General features: G+C 44.4%; 2 protein-coding genes across 4 annotated transcripts in view; one reads left to right on the top strand and one right to left on the bottom strand.

The window, feature by feature from the left end:
• LOC134945826 (titin-like) overlaps positions 1-5,786 on the top strand; it is a 62,338-nt gene extending 56,552 nt beyond the window's left edge. For both annotated transcript variants that reach the window (XM_063935340.1, XM_063935339.1), the window contains exon 5: positions 3,081-5,786. In XM_063935340.1, the coding sequence (XP_063791410.1) occupies positions 3,081-3,205 (125 nt within the window). In that variant the 3' untranslated portion in view covers positions 3,206-5,786. The remainder of the gene's footprint in view (positions 1-3,080) is intronic.
• LOC134945828 (uncharacterized) overlaps positions 5,709-21,236 on the bottom strand; it is a 33,427-nt gene continuing 17,899 nt past the window's right edge. The window contains exons 9-13 of one of the 2 annotated variants that reach the window (XM_063935341.1): positions 16,735-16,779; positions 12,832-12,862; positions 10,168-10,214; positions 7,227-7,331; positions 5,709-6,150 (exon numbers count right to left, since the gene is read on the bottom strand). In XM_063935341.1, the coding sequence (XP_063791411.1) occupies positions 6,101-6,150; positions 7,227-7,331; positions 10,168-10,214; positions 12,832-12,862; positions 16,735-16,779 (278 nt within the window). In that variant the 3' untranslated portion in view covers positions 5,709-6,100. The remainder of the gene's footprint in view (positions 6,151-7,226; positions 7,332-10,167; positions 10,215-12,831; positions 12,863-16,734; positions 16,780-21,236) is intronic. The other variant, XM_063935342.1, reaches the window with a different exon arrangement.

A 21,236-nucleotide genomic window follows, 5' to 3' on the forward strand; every position in this document is an offset into this window, starting at 1 on the left:
CCTATATATGGACAATTCTACACCTTGCAGTACCCCTCCCATACACGGGCAATGCTACCCTTGTTAGCGGGAGGTGGCAGGACACGGCATGTGGGGCAGCCTTGCCTTGAACAGTTCCTCTGGCTGTCAGTCACTGTTGCACTGGTCTCCTGGTGTGAGGGGCTCTCACTGGGAATCTCCCTCCCTCCTTTCAATTGCTTCTCTCAGAGAGTTGTCTGCCATCTGCTGCCCACCATATGAGAATGAGTCTGCCTCTCAGCCTCTTCATGCATAGGGACTAGCTTCCACTCTCCAGCCCTCTACTGGAAGTACTGGTAATCGCAGGGTCACAGTCACAATGTCCGGGAAGCTCCAGTATATGGGGCCAAATGTATTAAGCCCTAAAAAGTGAAAAAGTGGAGAGTGATAAAGTATCAGCCAATTAGCACCTAACTGCCATGTTCCAGGATGTTTGAAAAAAAAAAAAGACAATTTGGAGCTGATTGGCTGGTACTTTATCTCTCTTTATCACTCTCCACTTTATCACTTTTTAAGGCTTAATACTTTTGGCCCCATGGTATTAACCTGCAGCTCTACCGATTCTCTCCCTCACCACCGTAACCGCGGGGTTCAGGTAAGGGTACACTGTGCAGGTCCACTCCCTCAGACTGTCCCGTCTGAGGGAGTGGACACTGCGCACCAACTGTTAGGGATTGGCTGCAATTTATAATCTCCCTTCTTTCACCCTGTGCGTGCAGACTCCTTCCCGCCAAATGCACGTGCCACAGTATGCCCTCCTGTATATCATGGTCTTTGAGCCTGCCAGCACTCGCTGCGTCTCCATGTTTACATCCACTGTGTTGGGCCAGTGCAAGTAGTCCCTGAGCCCCCAATGAGGGTGTTAACCCTTACAATGTGACATTGAGCATCTAAATATATGTTAATTTTTTCAGAGGGGCAGCTCAATACAGACAGATAGCTGTGCTTGGTGGGGTACCACAATATTATGCCTCTAAGTTTGCTCAGTCAACACAATTTCTGCTGATTGCACTTAGAGGAATTCTGCAAAGCAGGAAGGGGACCAATGCCCAGCCCTGCGGATTTCCAGCATGAGAATAGAGCTCAGGCAGTGAGCAGCGGGCCCCCATTTTAACTCCAGTTGCCATACCAACCCCCCTGTTTGGGATTCACATTGCAGTGTGACCCTAACAGTGGGCAGTACTGTCATCATGACCATAACCCCACTGTCACCCATTTAACCTTTCATTTTTTACTGCATCCCCACCAGCCAACCATCCATAGTGTCCCCACTACCAGGGCTGGTGAACCCAAGAAGGGAATCGCTGATGTGTATCTTTTCCCGGAGACGTTGCGCTCCATAGCATACAGCGCTGTAAAAATCAGAGAGAAATTGTGAAAGGAGAAACTTTAGCTTTCAATTCTTTCAATACTTTCATTTCACAATTTTCTCACAACTCATCATGCCTCCCTACTAAAATGACCACTTCCGAAAAGCTGCTACATTTGTGGAGACAGCTCTTCAGAAAGTGGGCATCGTGAATAGCCCCAAGCAGCAGGAGAAGAGAGAAGATGCTGACGGAGGACTACCGTGCCCATGCTGGGTATACAATTATCTGGCAGACCATCTGTCCAATCTGACTGGTTGGAATGAAAATCTGGTAATGGATGGGAGCAAGTGACAATCCATTCTGAATGCAGCTGCCAGGCTAATCTTCCTCACTAGACGTTCATCGTCTGCAGATTCGCTTAGTAATCTGTATTCTATCGTATTCAATATAAAATACTTTTACTCACACACAAGGCTATTAACCATACTGCACCAACGTACATCACTTCGCTTATCACAAAATATCTCCCAACCCGACCTCTCTGCTCTGCACAAGACCTGCGTCTCTCATCCACACTCATTACTCGCTCCCATGCACTATTGCAGGACTTTCTTCGGGCTGCACCCACTCTGTGGAATGCCCTCCCAAGCACAATTAAGACTCTCCTCTAGTCTCCAAACTTTCAAGCGTTCCCTGAAAACTCACCTCTACAGGCAAGCTTACCAAATTCCAGACCCACCCACATAACCTTCATAGATTTCATATCCAACTGCACCCCCCACTGTACAGTCCACTCATATCCTCACATATTTTCTCTTTTTTCACTTTCACATCCTCCTGTCCTGACCGCAGGCCAATATCACTGTGTAACCATGGGGGTCATTCCGAGTTCGCTCGCTAGCAGTTTTCGCTGCTGTGCAAACGCTATGCCGCCACCCACTGGGAGTGTATTTTAGCAAGTGCAAACGCTTGCATCGCAGAACGGCTACAAAAATATTTTGTGCAGTTTTAGAGCAGCTCAAAACCTACTCAGCGCTTGCGATGACTTCAGACCATTCAGTTCCGGATTTGACGTCACAAACCCGCCCAGCGTTCGCCCTGCCACGCCTGCGTTTTCCCGAACACTCCTTGTAAACCGTCAGTTGCCACCCAGAAACGCCCACTTCATGTCCATCACTCTGCTGCAGCCAGTGCGACTGAAAAGCATCGCTAGACCTTGTGTGAAAATACATCGTTCGTTGTACTAGTACGTCGTGCGTGCGCATTGTACTGCATACGCATGCGCAGAAGTGCCGTTTTTTTAGCCTCATCGCTGCGCAGCGAACAAATGCAGCTAGCGAACAACTCGGAATGACCCCCCCATATCCTACAGCCCACCACGAACATTTTCTATCTGGTGGACCATTATGCAATAGATAGCACCTATCCTTGTGTATCAATACCTATTTCCCTATAGATTGTAAGCTTGCGAGCAGCTCTATCACTCTCTGTTATTTGATCACTGTTGTTTCCAATAGTAAAGCGCAACAGAATATGCTGCGCTATATAAAATTTTTTAATAAGTAATAAATATATAAATAAATGAATAATAGGTAACTGTGTGGAACAGGCTGTGCCACCCCCACGGACGTGGTTTTGCCTTTAGATTTAATATGCTGCGTAAAGTAGTAGTGATTAGAAAAATAAAAGTGATAGGGAGACCAGTATTTCATTACATTCTAATCTATAACTCTTATTCTCTTCACCATACAGATGATGCACCTTTACAAAGTTCGTCAGGGCCGGAACTGGCTGAGAAATTCAAGACTTTAAAAACTGTACCGATCTTTGGAGTGGTGGCCGTCACCGGTTGTCTCGTTGTCTTTATTTTGTTTTGAGGGTTGATTTTGAGTTTTTTATTTTCCTCACAAAGCTTCGCGTGAGGTTCCAAAGTGCCGGCTATAGATTATTTATAAAGAGCACAAAGTCCCCCTTTGCTGGAGACGTGCTTCATGGTTAATGCAGAATATCTGACACAAGCAATATAGCGGCAGTTTTCAGGATCAATACGCTGCAGAGGGCAACTAGAAAATTCATCCATAGTATAGTATAATACAAGACCTGAGGAACGGTAGGGGGGATTTTTAAAGCGGCAATAATTTACAAGGCGGTCTTGCCTTGTAAAGGATTGGCGCTTTAAAAATACGGCCAAATACGGATGCGCAAACTCCCTCATCTCCGGCTTCTCGCACCCTATAACATTTACCCCTAAGTCCAAGCTGGCAGATAAACTCTATTTATTGAGCAGAAATGGCAGCAATAATGCCTCATAAAATGCCCCCTTTCCCCCCAACTTTATGTCATCTAGGGGTCTATGTACTAAGATTTGTAAGAAACGTAAAATGGATGGAAATAAAGTACCAGCCAACCAGCTCCTAGCTGCCATGTTACAGGCTGTGAAAAAATAACATGTATTATTAAGCCAGGACTAAGTATAGGAACTTGGGCATCTATTTATCAATCTGTGGTGATAACGATGATTTTCTGGTATCACCCATCACCACAATTTATGAAGTGTAACCAAAAGCCTGTAACTAGGATTCAGCTTCACTGATCAAATGAATACATTGTAAAAAAAATATAGATAATATAAAAAAAAAAATAAGACAGAACATTGAATATATGGATTATTCCAAGAGCAAACAACATACATATAGTGGATACACAACGGAGTATCTGTATCTGTAAAACTACTGACATGATTATATGAATACATGCAATATCAATGTCTTATAATGTTTTAGTAATGCTACATATGCTTATATACTATATAATTGTTAATGTTACAACAATCTGCCCTTTCATACATATTTGGTTACATATATCTTATGTATTTTGGCTCTTTTCAGTAGGTGATGGGGCCGTGCGCTTATGGTTTTCAGTATGTGACGGGACCGCACGCTTATGGCTTTCAGTAGGTGATGGGGCCGCGTGCTTACGGTTTTCAGTAGGTGATGGATCCACACATTTACGGTTTTCTGTAGGTGACGGGACCACACGCTTATGGCTTTCAGTAGGTGATGGGGCCGCGTGCTTACGGTTTTCAGTAGGTGATGGATCCGCACATTTATGGTTTTCAGTAGGAGACAGGACCGTGCGCTTATTGTTTTTAGTAGGTGATGGTTCCGTGCACTTATTGTTTTTTTTTAAGTATTGGGACTGTGTGCTTATGGTTTTCATTAGGTGACCGGACTGTGCGCTTATGGTTTCCATTAGGTTACAGAACTGCACGCTTATGGTTTTCAGTAGGTGACGGGACTGTACATTTATGGTTTTCAGTAGGTGACAGGATTGCGCGCTTATGTTTTTCAGTAGGTGATGGGACTGCGCGCTTATGGTTTTCGGTAGGTGATGGGACTGTGCGTTTATGATTTTTGGTAGGTGATGGGACTACGCGCTTATGGTTTTCAGTAAGTGACGGGACTGCGCGCTTATGGTTTTCGGTAGGTGATGGGACTGTGCGCTTATGATTTTTGGTAGGTGACGGGACTACGTGCTTATGGTTTTCAGTAGGTGACGGGACTCCGCACTTATGGTTTTCAGTAGATGATGGGACTGTGCCCTTATAGTTTCAGTAGGTAACGGGACAGCACGCTTATGGTTTTCATTAGGTGACGGGACTGCGTGCGTATGGTTTTCATTAGGTGACAGGACTCCGCACTTATGGTTTTCACTAGGTGACGGGACTGCGTGCTTATGGTTTCACTAGGTGATGGGACTGCATGCTTATGATTTTCACTAGGTGACGGGACTGCGTGCTTATAGTTTTCAGCAGGTGACAGGACTTTGCGCTTCTGGTTTTCAGTAGGTGACGGGACTGCGCGCTTATGGTTTTCAGTAGGTGACGGGACTGCGCGCTTATGGTTTTCAGTAGGTGACGGGACTGCGTGCTTATAGGTTTCAGTAGGTGATGCAACTGTGCGCTTATAGTTTTCAGTAGGTGATGGGACTGCGCGCTTATAGTTTCCATTAGGTGATGGGACTGTGAGCTTATAGTTTTCACTAGGTGATGAGGCTGTGCGCTTATGGTTCTCACTAGGTGATGGGACTGCGTGCTTATGGTTCTCACTAGGTGATGGGACTGTGAGCATATAGTTTTCAGAAGGTGACGAGGCAGCGCGCTTATGGTTTTTAGTAGGTGACAGAACTGTGCCCTTATGGTTTTCAGTAGGTGACGGGACTGCGCGCTTATGGTTTCCATTAGGTGACGGGACTGCACGCTCATGGTTTTTATTAGGTGACGGGACTGCGCGCTTATGGTTTCCATTAGGTGACGGGCCTGCGCACTCATGATTTTCATAGTTTTCAATTGTGTCAAATAATAATTCAGTACCATACAAATTTAAGAGTTTAACGTTACAAATATTTTATTTTTAACTTTGTGTTTTTCAAGCAATAAACCAAATCCCCCAAATTGCAGTTCTGCGGCCAAGTTTATACTTTGTACTTTTCTTTAGTTATTACTCTTTGTTGTTTTTCAATATAATTGATTTTTCCCCCCAACCTTATTTACATGTCAGTGTGTTATTCCTGTAACCGTGACCGTATGAAGCCATATCTTTATTATCATTAAAATGTCGTAAAATATACAAGTGAGTTTCTATTTCTATGGACACCAAGGTACAGTACATGGCTGCCATATCTCTCTCCATATTCTGCTGCGGCCGGATCCTGGGGTCACCCTGATGAGTGGATGGTAGCGGGGCGGAGGTCACACTGATACGGGGTGGGGGTCACACTGATGTCAGATTCACGTAGTCCACTTCTGGCTCTGCAGCGGCCGCTGGAAACACAATAATACACCAGGGTTACTCTATAATGAACGGAGAGTAAAATAGTCCTAACTTGGGCCAAAAATACAGCTAATCTTAATGCCACATTTTTAAAAGGTCCTCCTGTGGCGGTGTAGTAGCAAGCGAAATTTGGAACAGTCTTGGAAGTGGGAGATAAGAACGATGCTCAGTCTTGACTCATCTGAGGCTTCCAATAAACCATTGTGTTTCCCACACTCAGTCCTCAGTGACAGGGACCCCTAACAGTGCATGTTTTCCAGATCTCCTAGTGGGTGCACTTATGAATTCATTACTGGCTGACACATTTTAAAAGATCAACAGGTGTTGCTAGTTATTTCACTTGTGCTACTGAGGAGATCTGGAAAACATGCACTGTTAGGGGGACCCTAATCACTAAGTTCGGAAATCAAAGCAATAAGCAACTTAGGGGCCCATTTATCAATAAATATTTGGGGCTTATTCCCCCAAAATACCTGTTTTCGTTGGTAACCTCAAATATTTACTATCCACCGAATATATTACTGAGGTACCGCAGCAGAAACTTCCGATACCTGCTGCGATTCCTCCATTCCCGTCTGCAGCCACAGTCCCCATAAGTTTCTATGGCGGATGCGATGCTAGTTTCACCAAGCTCCAGAATGCGTGGGATGTAATAATTACATCTACAATGCGATTCTAGGCGCTAATATCACGCCCAGATCTCATTGCAAATTCATGACAAATGAGCCTCTTAGGCTTCTGCCTAGGGATGGCAGGACAGCAAGGGGCTCCGACTACTTTAACTTATTTTTATATGCTTTTTTATTTTATTTTAAGAAAATGGAAGTGGGGGTGGAGTAAAATAGTACTTTGCCCATGAAATCTTGATCAGGCTCTGTACCTCTGTCAGTAAATAATTGTGTTCCTTCTTAACATTTTGTGGTTTTACTGACAGACATAAATTGGCCTTATTTTTTCCTGACAGTTGGCAGTCATGTTTTCGGCTAGTGACAAAAGAGAAGGTAATGTCGTTTACCATGGAAATGCACAGTCTAATAGCGGCTGACAGAACAAAGGTGTCACTTACAGACGGGAGAGTTACTCATAGGCATATTCTCGTACGAGTGACAGAGGCTTTCTGACAGAGACGAACCCTTCCCAAAATCATCCAGGCTGGATCTCGCGGCTGTTTCTGCAATCACACAATGCTATCAGGAAACTGCGCTTCATATTATACATAATAGATTTGTTCATCTCTCCTGTATCTCTGAACTGCTCTGCATACGCCACAAATAGTTGCTCACTGCTAGCTGCCATACTTGTGTGCTTCACGAGCATCACTTTCTAAACTACAAAGAAAATATGTGACTTGAATGCTGTCTGCATTTTGCGATGGAACGTGCCTATTGCGAGATTGTGGCCATTTCTTACAGATATGCCCATGGGATATTGAACCAAGTATTCCGCCTCCTGATGACGGAGTTTTTTGCACACTTTGTGCAGTCTTATGAAAAAAATCAGACTTTTGTGTGTCGACATAATACAAGCATGGTCTTAATGTTGATAGGTGCATGTCAACATAGTATTTTTACAGTGTTTGAGCCCTAATCACAGCCTATCGCTGACATGCAATGTCGATATTATATCCATTTCAATATTGTAAATGTTGGCATTTCAACCATAATGACGTTATTGTGCCGACATTTGTAATGCAGACATAATGACTACAAGCACTGTGAAAGTGACAAGAATTTATATTTTTCCATTTCAATTCTTGTCTTTAAAATCCAGTCCCTGTTTGCTGCAACAAAACCTGCTCAATCTGCAGTATCCCAAAAATCTTATTCCGGTTCTGTTCTTGACAATGGCCCTCATTACGAGTTGATCGCTCGCTAACTACTTTTTGCAGCCGTGCCGCCGCACACGGGGGAGGGAATTTTCGCTTTGCAAGTGTGCGAACGCTTGTGCAGCCGAGCGTGACGAAAACGTTTTTTGCAGTTTCTGAGTAGCTCTGGACTTACTCAGCCCTTGCGATCACTTCAGTCTTTTTGCGCAGGCGCGTGGTACGGGTACAAAGCGGATCGTTCCTGAGCAATGGATTTAACGAAGAATCCATGTGCACAGCCGATCGCAAGGAGTGTGTGGAAAAACGCAGGCGTGTCCAAGCGTTTGCAGGGCGGGTGTCTGACGTCAATTCTGGACACGAACAGGCTGAAGTGATCGCAGCGGCTGAGTAAGTTCTTGGCAACTCAGAAACTGCACAAAATGTTTTTGTACCGCTCGTCTGCACAAGCATTCGCACACTTGCAAAGCGGAAATACACTCCCCTGTAGGTGGCGACTATCTGATCGCAGCGCTACAAAAAGTAGCTAGCGAGCGATCAACTCGGAATGACCCTCTTAGGGCAGCTAGAGATGTGCAGTTCAGTTCTCCAGAAATCCGAATCCACCTGAATTTGTAAATCCGAACCCAACCAATACCCGGTCCAGAATCCTGAGAAGATCCGATCCGAACCAATCCCGGATCAGATCTTCCTGCAACTTGGAATTCGGATTTTAAATCAGAATTTTGGATTGCAAAAATTACATGGGCCCTCATTCCGAGTTGTTCGCTCGGTAAATTTCATCGCATCGTAGCGATTTTCAGCTTAGTGCGCATGCGCAATGTCCGCACTGCGACTGCGCCAAGTAAATGTGCTATGAAGTTAGTATTTTTACTCACGGCTTTTTCTTCGCTCAGGCGATCGTAGTGTGATTGACACGAAATGGGTGTTTCTGGGCGGAAACTGGCCGTTTTATGGGCGTGTGGGGAAAAACGCTACAGTTTCTGGGAAAAACGCGGGAGTGGCTGGAGAAACAGAGGAGTGTAGCGAACGCTGGGTGTGTTTGTGATGTCAAACTAGGAACGACAAGCACTGAACTGATCGCACAGGCAGAGTAAGTCTGAAGCTACTCTGAAACTGCTAAGAAGTTTGTAATCGCAATATTGCGAATCTTTCGTTCGCAATTTTAAGAAGCTAAGATTCACTCCCAGTAGGCGGCGGCTTAGCGTGAGCAACTCTGCTAAAATCGCCTTGCGAGCGAACAACTCGGAATGACCTCCATGATTTTAGCTGTTTTTGTGTGATTTTTATTGATATATTTTTTATCAACAATTATCATTTTATTAAATCCATTTTTATTAAACCAAAAATGAATCCAAACCAAAACACTTGTGGGTGGTTTTGCCACAGCCAAAACTAAGACATGATGATGAATTAGAACCAAAACCAAAACACGGGGGTCTGTCATACTTGCTTACCCTGCCGGAACGGCCGGGAGCAGGCCCTCCGGAAAGGAGGGCAAGTCTCCTGGAGCCTGCTCACACCAGCCGACCAGCTCCCCCAGCCGCCTGTACACCCCCGGAGCCACCACATACCTGTAGCAAGTGGGTGGTGCAATGACGCAAATTGCATCATCGTAGCCCGCCCCTGCTCTACAAAGTCGGTAACTGGTCATTGTAGAGCGGAAAGTGGGGCCGTGATGACGTGATTGCGCCTCCACACCCCCGCTCCGCCCACGCACCTTGTTGCCGCACCCCCTATTGTGCCGACCTGGCTGCCCTCTCCCGGAGAGGGCAGCCAGAAAGTCGGCAAGTGTGCGGTCCGCGCACATCTCTAGCTGCCGCTGTTTTTAGTGGATTTTTCCATATTTTTTTATACACAAAAGATGAGCACTGTACAATTCTCTCACTATGGGGGAGGTGTCTCAAACCTTCTAAACAGGACAAGTGAAAGTGTTGCTCCTAGCAACCAGTCATATCCTATCACTTGTCTAGTACATGCGATAAAACGTTACCCAGGGCTAGGTGTACTAAGGAATGGGTCATCATTGGTAACTTGTTGGTGAGTCTACCCACTACCATCTGTTTGCTGTTAGAATGTAACTGGTTGCTACAGGCAACAAACCCAATTATCCTTTCTAGAATGTTTGCTAAATCTCCCCCCAAGTCTGATTATGTCTCACAGTGCGAAACACACAATAACTTACTGTCCATGGCCGGTGTGTCTGTTTCATCGTTACTCGGAAATACTTCCCTGTGGATAAACAGTAAAATGTTACTATAGTCTAAGGGGTCTATGTACTAAGCCGTGGAGAGAGATAAAGTAGCAACCAATCAGCTCCTAACTGACATTTTTTAAGCACAGCCTGTAACATGGCAGTTAGGTGCTGATTGGCTGGTACTTTAGATATCCCTTTGTCCTGGACCATGTCAGATTGCCTGTCCACATTGGGGGTCATTCCGAGTTGATCGCTAGCTGAAAATGTTCGCTGTGCAGCGATGATGAAAAAAATGGCACTTCTGTGCATGCGTATGCGGCGCAATGCGCACACGCAACGTACTTTCACAACGGCCGATGTAGTTTCACACAAGGTCTAGCGAAGCTTTTCAGTCGCACTGCTGGCCGCAGAGTGATCGACAGGAAGTGGGCGTTTCCGGGAGGTAACTGACCGTTTTCAGGGAGTGTTCGTAAAAACGCAGGCGTGCCAGGAAAAAGGCAGGCGTGGCTGGGTGAACGCAGGGCGTGTTTGTGACGTCAAAACAGGAACTGAACAGTCTGAAGTGATCGCAAGCGCCGAGTAGGTCTGAAACTACTCTGAAACTGCTCAAAATTATTTTGTAAACGCTCTGCGATCCTTTCGCTCGCACTTCTGCTAAGCTAAGATACACTCCCAGTGGGAGGCGGCATAGCGTTTGCACGGCTGCTAAAAACAGCTAGCGAGCGATCAACTCGGAATTACCCCCCATAGACTCCTAAGTCATATGACAAGAACATTCATGAATAAATGTACACATTCTGGGTTTTGTCATTTTCTCTTATTATGAAGATGAATACGAGTTACGGGGTATGGCTGTCTAGGTCGACCAGGAACAGGTCAACAGTGTTTAGGTCGATCCCAAAAGGTCGACAGGCACAAGTTTGACTCCTGAAAAAGGTTGACATGACAAAAAGGTTGACACGGAAATGGTCAACACAGGAAAAAGTCGACATAGGGTTTTGTTTTTTTAAATGGCATTGTTTTCTCCATAAAGTGACCGGGAACCCCTAATAGTGCACCGCGTCCCCTCACATCGCTTGTTTCGCTCGCCATGCTTTGGGCACCGGTTACTATTCCCAGTCGTAGTTCACGTGGATCGTAAAGTATGAAAAAGGTCAAAAAATGAACTTTCACCTGGCGGTCTCAGCATGCGCATTGCCATTTCACCTGGCGGTCTCAGCATGCGCATTGCCCTTTCACCTGGTGGTTTCAGCATGCGCATTGCCCTTTCACCTGGTGGTTTCAGCATGCGCATTGCACTTTCACCTGGTGGTTTCAGCATGCGCATTGCACTTTCCCCTGTCGGTTTCAGCATGCACATTGCCCTTTCACCTGGTGGTTTCAGCATGCGCATTGCACTTTCACCTGGTGGTTTCAGCATGCGCATTGCACTTTCCCCTGTCGGTTTCAGCATGCACATTGCCCTTTCACCTGGCGGTCTCAGCATACGCATTACACTTTCACCTGGCGGTCTCAGCATACGCATTACACTTTCACCTGGCGGTCTCAGCATGCGCATTACACTTTCACCTGGTGATTTCAGCATGCGCATTGCACTTTCACCTGTTGGTCTCAGCATGCGCATTGCCCTTTCACCTGGTGATTACAGCATGCACACTGCACTTTCACCTGTCGGTCTCGGCATGCGCATTGCACTTTCACCTGGTGGTCTTGGCATGCGCATTGCACTTTCATCTGCAGTCTCGGAATGCACATTGCACTTTCACCTGTTGGTCTCGTCATGCGCATTTCCCTTTCACCTGGATGTTTCAGAAGAGCATGTAAGGTCTGAAGTTGGAAAAGCTGTAGACCATATTGGTGATGTCATCCCCAGGGGTTATTATTTATCTAGTACATTACATAAAATGATAGCTAAAATCTGATTGATGAGCTGATCCAAAATAAAAATTTGACTTTTATTGGTAAAGTTTCCCAGAAGCTGAGCATTCATGATGGGATTTGTAGTTCCTCAGATAGCATGAGCCTAGCCTTTACTACTGTATGTCTTCATATAAAACAACTTATGTTTTAGCTTTAATGGTCATTTAGCAAGTCCCCGTGGTCAGTCTGGATAAAGCATAACTGCATAAAAATTCATTGAGTTAATAAAAATAAAAACTAATGTTTACTTAGATGCTTTGTTCAATGGATCCGCTGGGGACCTTATTTGCTTCCTAATTACCCTGTTTGAAAGAAGCTGAGAAGTTGTCAATGCCCCTCCCCCATAACTGTCCAATCAAGCAGAAATGGGAGGATCAGGGGGGAGGGGCATCAACATTCATTCAGCAATTTTCATGGCATGCAGAGTGGAGATCAGCATTGGATCATTCACACCAACAATTCAGCGAGTGGAACATGAAAAGAGGTTTCTATTTTAAACCAGTGAATTCCACTCACAACTATATATATATATATATATATATATATATATATATATATATATTGTCTTTATTTTTTTTTGTATTTTTTTTTTTTGGGGGGGGGGAGAGGGGGGTTTCCTTTTAATGCCCTCCAAGTGTTGGGATAGTACAACCTGACTGAAGCCCCCCCTTGTTTCTGCACTAGAGGACGGATAATAATCACTGGCCTACGATGCTAATTGCAAATTCTTACAGATAGGTGTGATCTTTCCTCAGAACAGGAGCTAGCAGGAAAAAAACAAAACAAAGCGGAGAATAATTAGTGACATATAATATAGTTGATTACATTAATTCTAATAATATTATCACAATGGGAAAAGGGCAGGAATAGTTCTTGAGCACAACACATAACAACAATAAGAAGTACCTGACGCGTTTTGTCTCAGCAGACAGTGCTCCAGTGACTTCATCAGGGTTATCCCTGTTGAAGTCATATAAGCAAAACCTGAAACAAAACATGTTGAAGTCTCGCTAATCTGATTACCTTCTATTTACTTGAAGAAGTAACTTCTCTGGATAAGCTCTAATGTTTATCATGTAACTTTTTTCATATAATATATGCTTGTGCATGAATGGGCTTTTATTATTAAAATGCGTTAAATACATATTACACTATGGTTATAATTTTTTTTCTAGTTTATGAACATATACCTGTGGATATTTATGGATATATACCTGAGGGCGGTAAAGCTGTATCAGTCTGACGGGATTTGGTTGGAAGATGTTCCCAAAATTACTGAGTTTCATTCACTACGTTCATTTTGTTGGACGATACACTCTTTCTGCTATCTAAGAACACTTGGTTGCCGTAAGAACAGTGGGGCAGATGTATTAACCTGGAGAAGGCATAAGGAAGTGATAAACCAGTGATATGTGCAAGGTGATAACGGCACCAGCCAATCAGCTCCAATATGTAAATTAACAGTTAGGATCTGATTGGCTGGGGCCTTTATCACCTTGCACATATCACTGGTTTATCACTTCCTTATGCCTTCTCCAGGTTAATACATCTGCCCTAGGACTACTCTTGGCAAGACCTTATTATCTATATTATTACATACTGATGTCCTCTCTTGGGACTTAGGGTTCATCTCAGTTAGGGCGTGAAGCCTTGGAGAGAGATAAAGTGGATTAGTTGCCCCAACCATTGAACTTCTGTCATTTCATAGACTGTGCTGGATAAATTCTGTGCGTGGACCCCCGTGTTTTGGTTTTGACTCTAATTCATCATTGTGTTTTGGTTTTGGTTTTGGCACCCTGAAGTGTTTTCGTTAAGAGTCATTTTTTGGTTTAGTTAAAAAAAAAAAAAAAATCAATAAATCATTGATAAAAGAAATAGCTAAAAACAGCTAAAATGTCATTTTTGCAATCCAAAATTTGGATTTAAAATCTGAATTCTGAACCACGGGAAGATTTTATACATGGTGCTTTTGTTTTTGTTTTTCTTCTTATTCTTCTTATTATTATATATTTGTGTTTATTTTCTTTTTGTGTTATTTTCTATACAGTTTATATTTCCTTCTTCATCGGATTTCTCTCTGCGTTTTTTTTGCAAAGACAACGTATTAGCTGGTTTCCAGTAACGCCAGTTTTATTTTGATTGTGTGTCGCACATTTTGCAGCAGAACTTGGCATTGTTTTGCTGGTGGATAATTAGAAGTGGAACCTGGGCTCATCAGAACCTCGCACCTCCATGAGGCACAGCGACCTGGCTCATTCTCTAAGAGCATATGTATCAGACTAAACAATCTGTCCGGTTATGTAAGCAGATATAGGAGCTGCTCATGTTACATCCACATGAGAGATTGGAAGACTTAATGCACAGAAAATCCCATATTAGACAAGTGATAGGATACAGCATTACCCCACTGATTCCACAGTAAGCCTCTGGAATCCCTCAGTACAGCACTGAAAGTCCTATAGTAACTGTAAGACCAACATATTACATAACAGACATATCTCATCTATGCATGCAGAGCATGGAAAGCCTCCGCCTGGGATATTAGTGGCTGGATAGTAGAGAGACGTGTGGATGGTGACCCTCTGCTAAGGAAAATATGTGCGCAGAAATCCGGCTGTGCTGCTGAAAAATGAAGTGTCCAGTATACATAACGTTACTGTAAATCCTATCATTCTATTCCTCGTCATTACAAAGCCCCGGGCTCAGCCCAAGTGCACAGAGTTTATGTTTTATCGGGTGTGGATCATTAGATCGACAGTGTCTAGGTCGACAATGTTTAGATCGACCACTATAGGTCGACAGGCACTAGGTCGACAGGGTTGGAATGTCAACAAGGGTTCAATGTCGACATGTGCTAGGTCGACTGGTCAAAATGTCGACACAAGTTTTTTTTGGGGGGTTTGGTGTCGTTTTCTTCGTAGAGCGTCCGGGAACCCCAATTAGTGCACAGTGTCCCCTCGCATGGTTTGCTTTACTCGCCATGCTTCGGGCAAGATTACCGTTCCAATCGTAGTCCACGTGGATCATTAAATATGAAAAAGTTCAAACAAAGATTAAAAAAAAAAAAACTCATGTCGACCTTTTGACTTGTTGACCTAGCACATGTCGACCTAGAAACCCTGTCAACCATCCAACCATGTCGACCTAGTGACTGTCGACCTATAGTGGTCGACCTAAATATTGTCGACCTAGACAGTGTCGATCTTCAGACCGGATCCCGTTTTATCAGCAAAGTCCAAACGGTATCTGGTCTTTTGGTCGACATCACTTAGGTCGACACTCATTTGGCCAAACACTATTGGTCTAAATGGTCATATGGTCACTAGGTCGATATAGCAAAGGTCGACACACGAAAAGGTCAACATGAGTTTTCCCCCCAAAATTTTTTGAACTTTTTCATACTTTACCATCCGAGTGGACTACGATTGGGAATAGTAGCCTGCCCGAAGCTTGCGAGCCATGCAAGGGGACACGGTGCACTATTCGGGGTTCCCGAGCACTTTACAAAAAAAACGGCACCAAAAAAAATATAAAAAAATGCATGTCGACCTTTTTCCATGTAGGCCTTTTTTCATGTCGACCTGATGACCATGTCAACCTATTTCAGGTGTCAACCTAGTCACTGTCGACCAATAGTGGTCGACCTAATGACTGTTGACCTAGTTACTGTCGACCCAATGATCCACACCCGTCCAAACCTAGTCTTACAAATCACCTCTAGCCCCCTATGCCTGGGAGCAGCTCCGTGGCTTGGACACTCATTTCTCTATTCAGTATGATAATCATCCTGGCCAATATGCAAATCACCCTGGCCAACATGCTAATCACCCCTGCCAATATGCTAATCCTCCTGGCCAATATGCTAATCATCCTGGCCAATATGCAAATCACCCTGGCCAACATGCTAATCATTCTCTACTTTACATCAGCAATGTACCCCAGTGCAGAGGAGGAAGAGGAGGAGGAGGAGGAGGAGGAGGAGGAGGAGGAGGAGGAGGAGCTGGGATGCCCTGTTGGGTGAGGGACAGATATCCACTCATTGGGGGTCATTCTGAGTTGATCGCTCGCTAGCTGTATTTAGCAGCCGTGCAAACGCTATGCCACCTCCCACCGGGAGTGTATTTTAGCTTAGCAGAAGTGCGAACGAAAGGATCGCAGAGCAACTACAAAAAAAAATTGTGCAGGTTTAGAGTAGCTCCAGACCTACTCAGCGCTTGTGATTACTTCAGACTATTCAGTTTCGGATTTGACGTCACAAACACGCCCTGCGTTCGCCCAGCCACGCCTGCGTTTTTCCTGGCACGCCTGCGTTTTTCGAATACTCCCTGAAAACGGTCAGTTGACACCCAGAAACGCCCTCTTCCTGTCAATCACTCTGCGGCCAGCAGTGCGACTGAAAAGCTTTGCTAGACCTTGTGTAAAAATACATCGCCGTTGTGCAGTTTTTTTGCATCGTCACTGCGCAGCGAACATTTTCAGCTAACGATGAACTCGGAATGACCCCCATTGTACTATTAACAGATTGAGCATATTTTCTATTTGCTCCTCTCCGGGGATAATGTGAAGCCAGTAGACTATTATATGAAAGATACCCCTTTTATGACCCGGCTTTTACACGCCATTCTGAACACTCACCGTCCAGATTGCTGCTGGTAACATTGACGTAATCCTGCTGTTCGCCTGCAATGTGGAAACAGTTTTACATTTTATCTTCCTGTTTCAGCAATTCAGAAAAATGTTTCGGGGATCAGGTTAAAAAAAAAGAAAAAAATACACTTAATGACATTTTGTGGTCTGTTTCCTTCCATGGCTCAATAACACAGCAAAGTATCATTCATTATGTAACATCGCACGGAGTCTGCGGACAGTCATGCGGCAAACGTGCCAGAAAAGGTCTTTCCTGTATAAACTGCACCTATATATGTGGGTGTATAGCTAGGCGCACAGGTGTGCCCAGCCCACACTCACCAAGGACCGCCCCGATCCGCTTAGCTCCTGAAAAACTTTGCACCCCCCCAGTCGCCATCATTTTAATATGCAAACTGCATGAAGGTTGCATACTCTACATCTCTGCCTTAGGGAAATGTATGAAGCCTTGGGGGCCTAATTATCAATGATTATTTGTGCAATATATATTTCTAGTGTATTACATGGTAACATAGTAACATAGCATTTGAGGTTGAATAGAGGCAAATTGCCCATCGTGTTCAACCTGTTTTAAGTTGTGATGATTCTACATACTAGCTAAACAATGTTTTATGACTAGTTAGCTACTATAACTCATGTTACCCCCGGATTAACCACGTTGATATTTTAAGTATTATAACCTTGGATAGCTTTTTCATTCAGAAATTTATCCATTCCTTTTTTAAATCCAATTACAGAGTCCGCCATTACCACCTTCCCTGGCAGGGAATTCCACAACCTGATTGCCCTAACAGTGAAGAACCCTTTCCGCCGTTGCGTTTCGAACTTTCTCTCCTCCAGTCGCAGCGAGTGCCCACGTGTCCTAAACTGTGTTCTTTTAATAAATAATTCCTCTAACTCTTTGTGATGTCCCTTTACATATTTGAAGACATTAATAATATCTCCTCTTAGGCGCCTCTTTTCTAGTGTATACATATTCGGCCTAGTAAGTCTTTCCTTATAGTCCAGTCCTTCTAGGCCTTTAATCAATTTAGTAGCTCACCTTTGAACACTTTCGAGTTCACTGATGTCTTTTTTATACAGCGGTACCCAAAACTGAACACAATATTCTAGGTGCGGACGTACTTATGCATGATTACATCCGAGTCCCTGATCTCAATTCCCTTTTTTGAGCACGCTAGCACCTTACTTGCCTTCTTTACTGCGTTTTGACATTGTGTATGGTCAGTGCCGTAACTAGGCATTTTAGCGCTGTGTGCAAGAAACGACAGTGGCGCCCCCCCCCCCCATGTAAGACTGGGGCAGCGCGCGGCGTAGGCGCGCAAAAAATTTACAGGGGGCGTGGCTTCATGGAAAAGGGGCGTGGCCACAAAATAATAGCAATTCATACTACGGTGCACAGTAGTCTACATTATTCAAATTACGCTGCACAGTAGCGCCACTACACCAGGTAGAGCCCCTTTTATACATTACAGCAGACAGCATCCCCTTTTTACACCTTACAGCAGACAGCGTCCCCGTTTTTACACATTACGGCAGACGGTGTCCCCCTTTATACACATTGCGGCAGCCAGTCCCCCTTTTTACACATTGCGGCAGCCAGGCCCCCTTTTTACACATTGCGGCAGCCAGGCCCCCTTTTTACACATTGCGGCAGCCAATTCCCCTTTTTACACATTGCGGCAGCCAATCCCCCTTTTTACACACTGCGGCAGCCAGGACCCCTTTTTACATATTGCGGCAGCCAGGCCCCCTTTTTACACATTGCGGCAGCCAGGACCCCTTTTTACACATTGCGGCAGCCAGTCCACCTGTTTTACATATTGCGGGAGAGAGAGAGAGAGAGAGAGAGAGAGCGCGCTATACTTACCTTCTCCGCGCTGACAGGCTCCTCGTGCAGCTCCCTCTCTGTGCAGGCAGCTGAGAAGGAGGAGGAGGGAGGGGGAGCAGGGAGCCGCAGCAGCGCTATTTCATTGGTACTAAGCGCCGCTGCAGCATCCCCCTCTCCTTCCGTATTGGCTGCCTGGCGCCGGGCAGCCAATACGGAAGAAGAGGGGGATGCTGCAGCGGCGCTTACTACCAATGAAATAGCGCTGCTGCGGCTCCCTGCTCCCCCTCCCTCCTCCTCCTTCTCAGCTGCCCGGCGCTTCGTTCTGTCTCCTCCAGCGTGGCTGCGGCGCACGGCGCACACAGCAGAGGTATGTAATGAGTCAATTTGACTCATTACATGCCGCTGGCCGTGCGCCCCCAGGGCAACTGCGCTGTGTGCCAAGCCCCCTTGGCACACACGTAGTTACGGCCCTGTGTATGGTTATTAAGCCTATTATCAATGAATACCCCCAAATCTTTTTCCAACTCTGTTTCCCCTAGGCGTTCCCCATTTAATATGTAGGATGCAAGTTTGTTTTTAGTCCCAAAATGCATAACCTTGCATTTGTCTGTATTGAACCTCATTTTCCATTTAGACGCCCAGAGTTCAAGTTTAGATAGATAATTCTGCAAGGACTCCACATCCAATTCTGAATGAATTACCTTACACAGTTTAGTATCATCTGCAAAGATTGACACTGTGCTGTCCAGGCCTATTTCTAGGTCATTGATAAATATGTTGAACGATAGTGGTCCGAGTACGGACCCTTGTGGTATTCCGCTGACTACTGGGGACCAGGTTGAGGACTTCCCGTTGACCACTATTCGCTGTACCCTGCTATCCAACCAGCTGCTTATCCTTGTGCAAATAGTTTTTCCTAGGCCAATCTCCTTTAATTTGATCATCAGTCTCCTGTGAGGAACTGTATCAAAGGCTTTTGCAAAATCTAGGAAGACCACATCCACTGCTTTTCCTTGATCCAGATTATTGCCCACTTCCTCGTAGAAGCTAATTAAATTAGTCTGACATGACCTGCCCATCACAAACCCATGCTGGTTCTTTCTAATAATCCTAGAGGACTGTATGCCGTCCCTTAGAATTCCTTCCAATATTTTCCTCACTATAGATGTTAAACTAACTGGTTTGTAGTTTCCCAGAAGATTTTTGTATCCCTTTTTAAATAATGGCACAACCTCAGCTATACGCCAATCCTTCGGTACCATGCGTGATCTAATTGAACTATTGAAAATCAAGTATAGGGGTCGTGCTAGTTGTGAACTAAGCTGCATAAGAACTCTCGGGTGAAGTCCATCAGGACCAGGTGATTTATTAATCTTAATTTTACTTAGTCTTTCCCGGACTACTTCTTCGCTTAAACAAGTATCTAACCATGAATCATTACGGTCACAATTGTTATGCTCTACTCCCACCATCAGTTCTTCACTTGTGAATACTGATGAAAAGAATTTGTTCAGTATTTCCGCTTTTATTTCATCATCATTTATCAATTCTCCTAACTCATCTTTTAATGGACCTATATTCTCCTTTTTTAACCTTTTACCGTTTATGTATTTAAAAAACTTTTAGGATTGGTTTTACTCTCTATAGCGTTTTGCTTTTCTTTTTCCATTTTAGCTGCTCTTATTGCTTTTTTGATTTTCTTATTACACTCATTGTAATACTTGAAAGACTCCTCCTTTCCATTAGATTTAAATGCTTTGAAAGCCCACTTTTTTTTATCCATTTCTGCCTTAACCTTCTTGTTAAGCCACATCGGTTTGAGTTTTATACTCCTGCGTTTACTGCCCATGGGAATAAAGTTATGAATATTGCTATCCAGCAACCCTTTTAAAACATCCCACATTTCTGAAGTGTTCTTGTTATTAAACAGAACCTCCCACTCTATGTCGTTAAGTGCACATCTAAGCATACTGAAATTAGCCTTCCTAAAGTCAAAAGTTTTGGTGGAACCCCTGTAGCTATGTGTCCTGAAACTGATGTCGAATGTGATCATACAGTGGTCACTGTTACCCAAGGTCTCCCCAACTTTAGTGTTTGATATAATGTCCACATTATTAGTAATTACTAGATCCAGGGTAGTTTTACCCCTAGTTGGGTCCTCGACTAATTGAGACAAGTAGTGATGCCTAAACATATTTAAGAACCTGCTGCCCCTTGCTTTAGCACATGAATCGTTACTCCAGTTTATATCCGGGTAATTAAAATCCCCAATCACAAGGATGTCCCCCAATCCCGCAGCCGTTTTGATTTGCTGCAATAGTTCTTCCTCATGTATGCTAATATCCAGCTGTTTGTAGCACGTGCCTATGACTAGTTTTTTTGCATCAATTCCCAAACTTGACATTTCAACCCATAGTGACTCCACATTATCACCAGTCTCCTCATAGATAACCTCCTTTAGGTATGGTTTAAGTGATGGTTTAACATAAAGACATACACCTCCTCCTCTTTTGTTAGCCCTGTCCCTCCTGAAAAGAGAATACCTCTCCAAGTTAGCAACCCAGTCGTGAGAGTCGTCCCACCATGTTTCCGTAATACCTATAATGTCATACTCAGCCTTTGATGCTAACAATTCCAATTCCCCCATTTTGCCTGCTAG

The sequence above is a fragment of the Pseudophryne corroboree genome, chromosome 7, assembly GCF_028390025.1.
Source record: "Pseudophryne corroboree isolate aPseCor3 chromosome 7, aPseCor3.hap2, whole genome shotgun sequence".
Lineage (NCBI taxonomy): Eukaryota > Metazoa > Chordata > Amphibia > Anura > Myobatrachidae > Pseudophryne > Pseudophryne corroboree.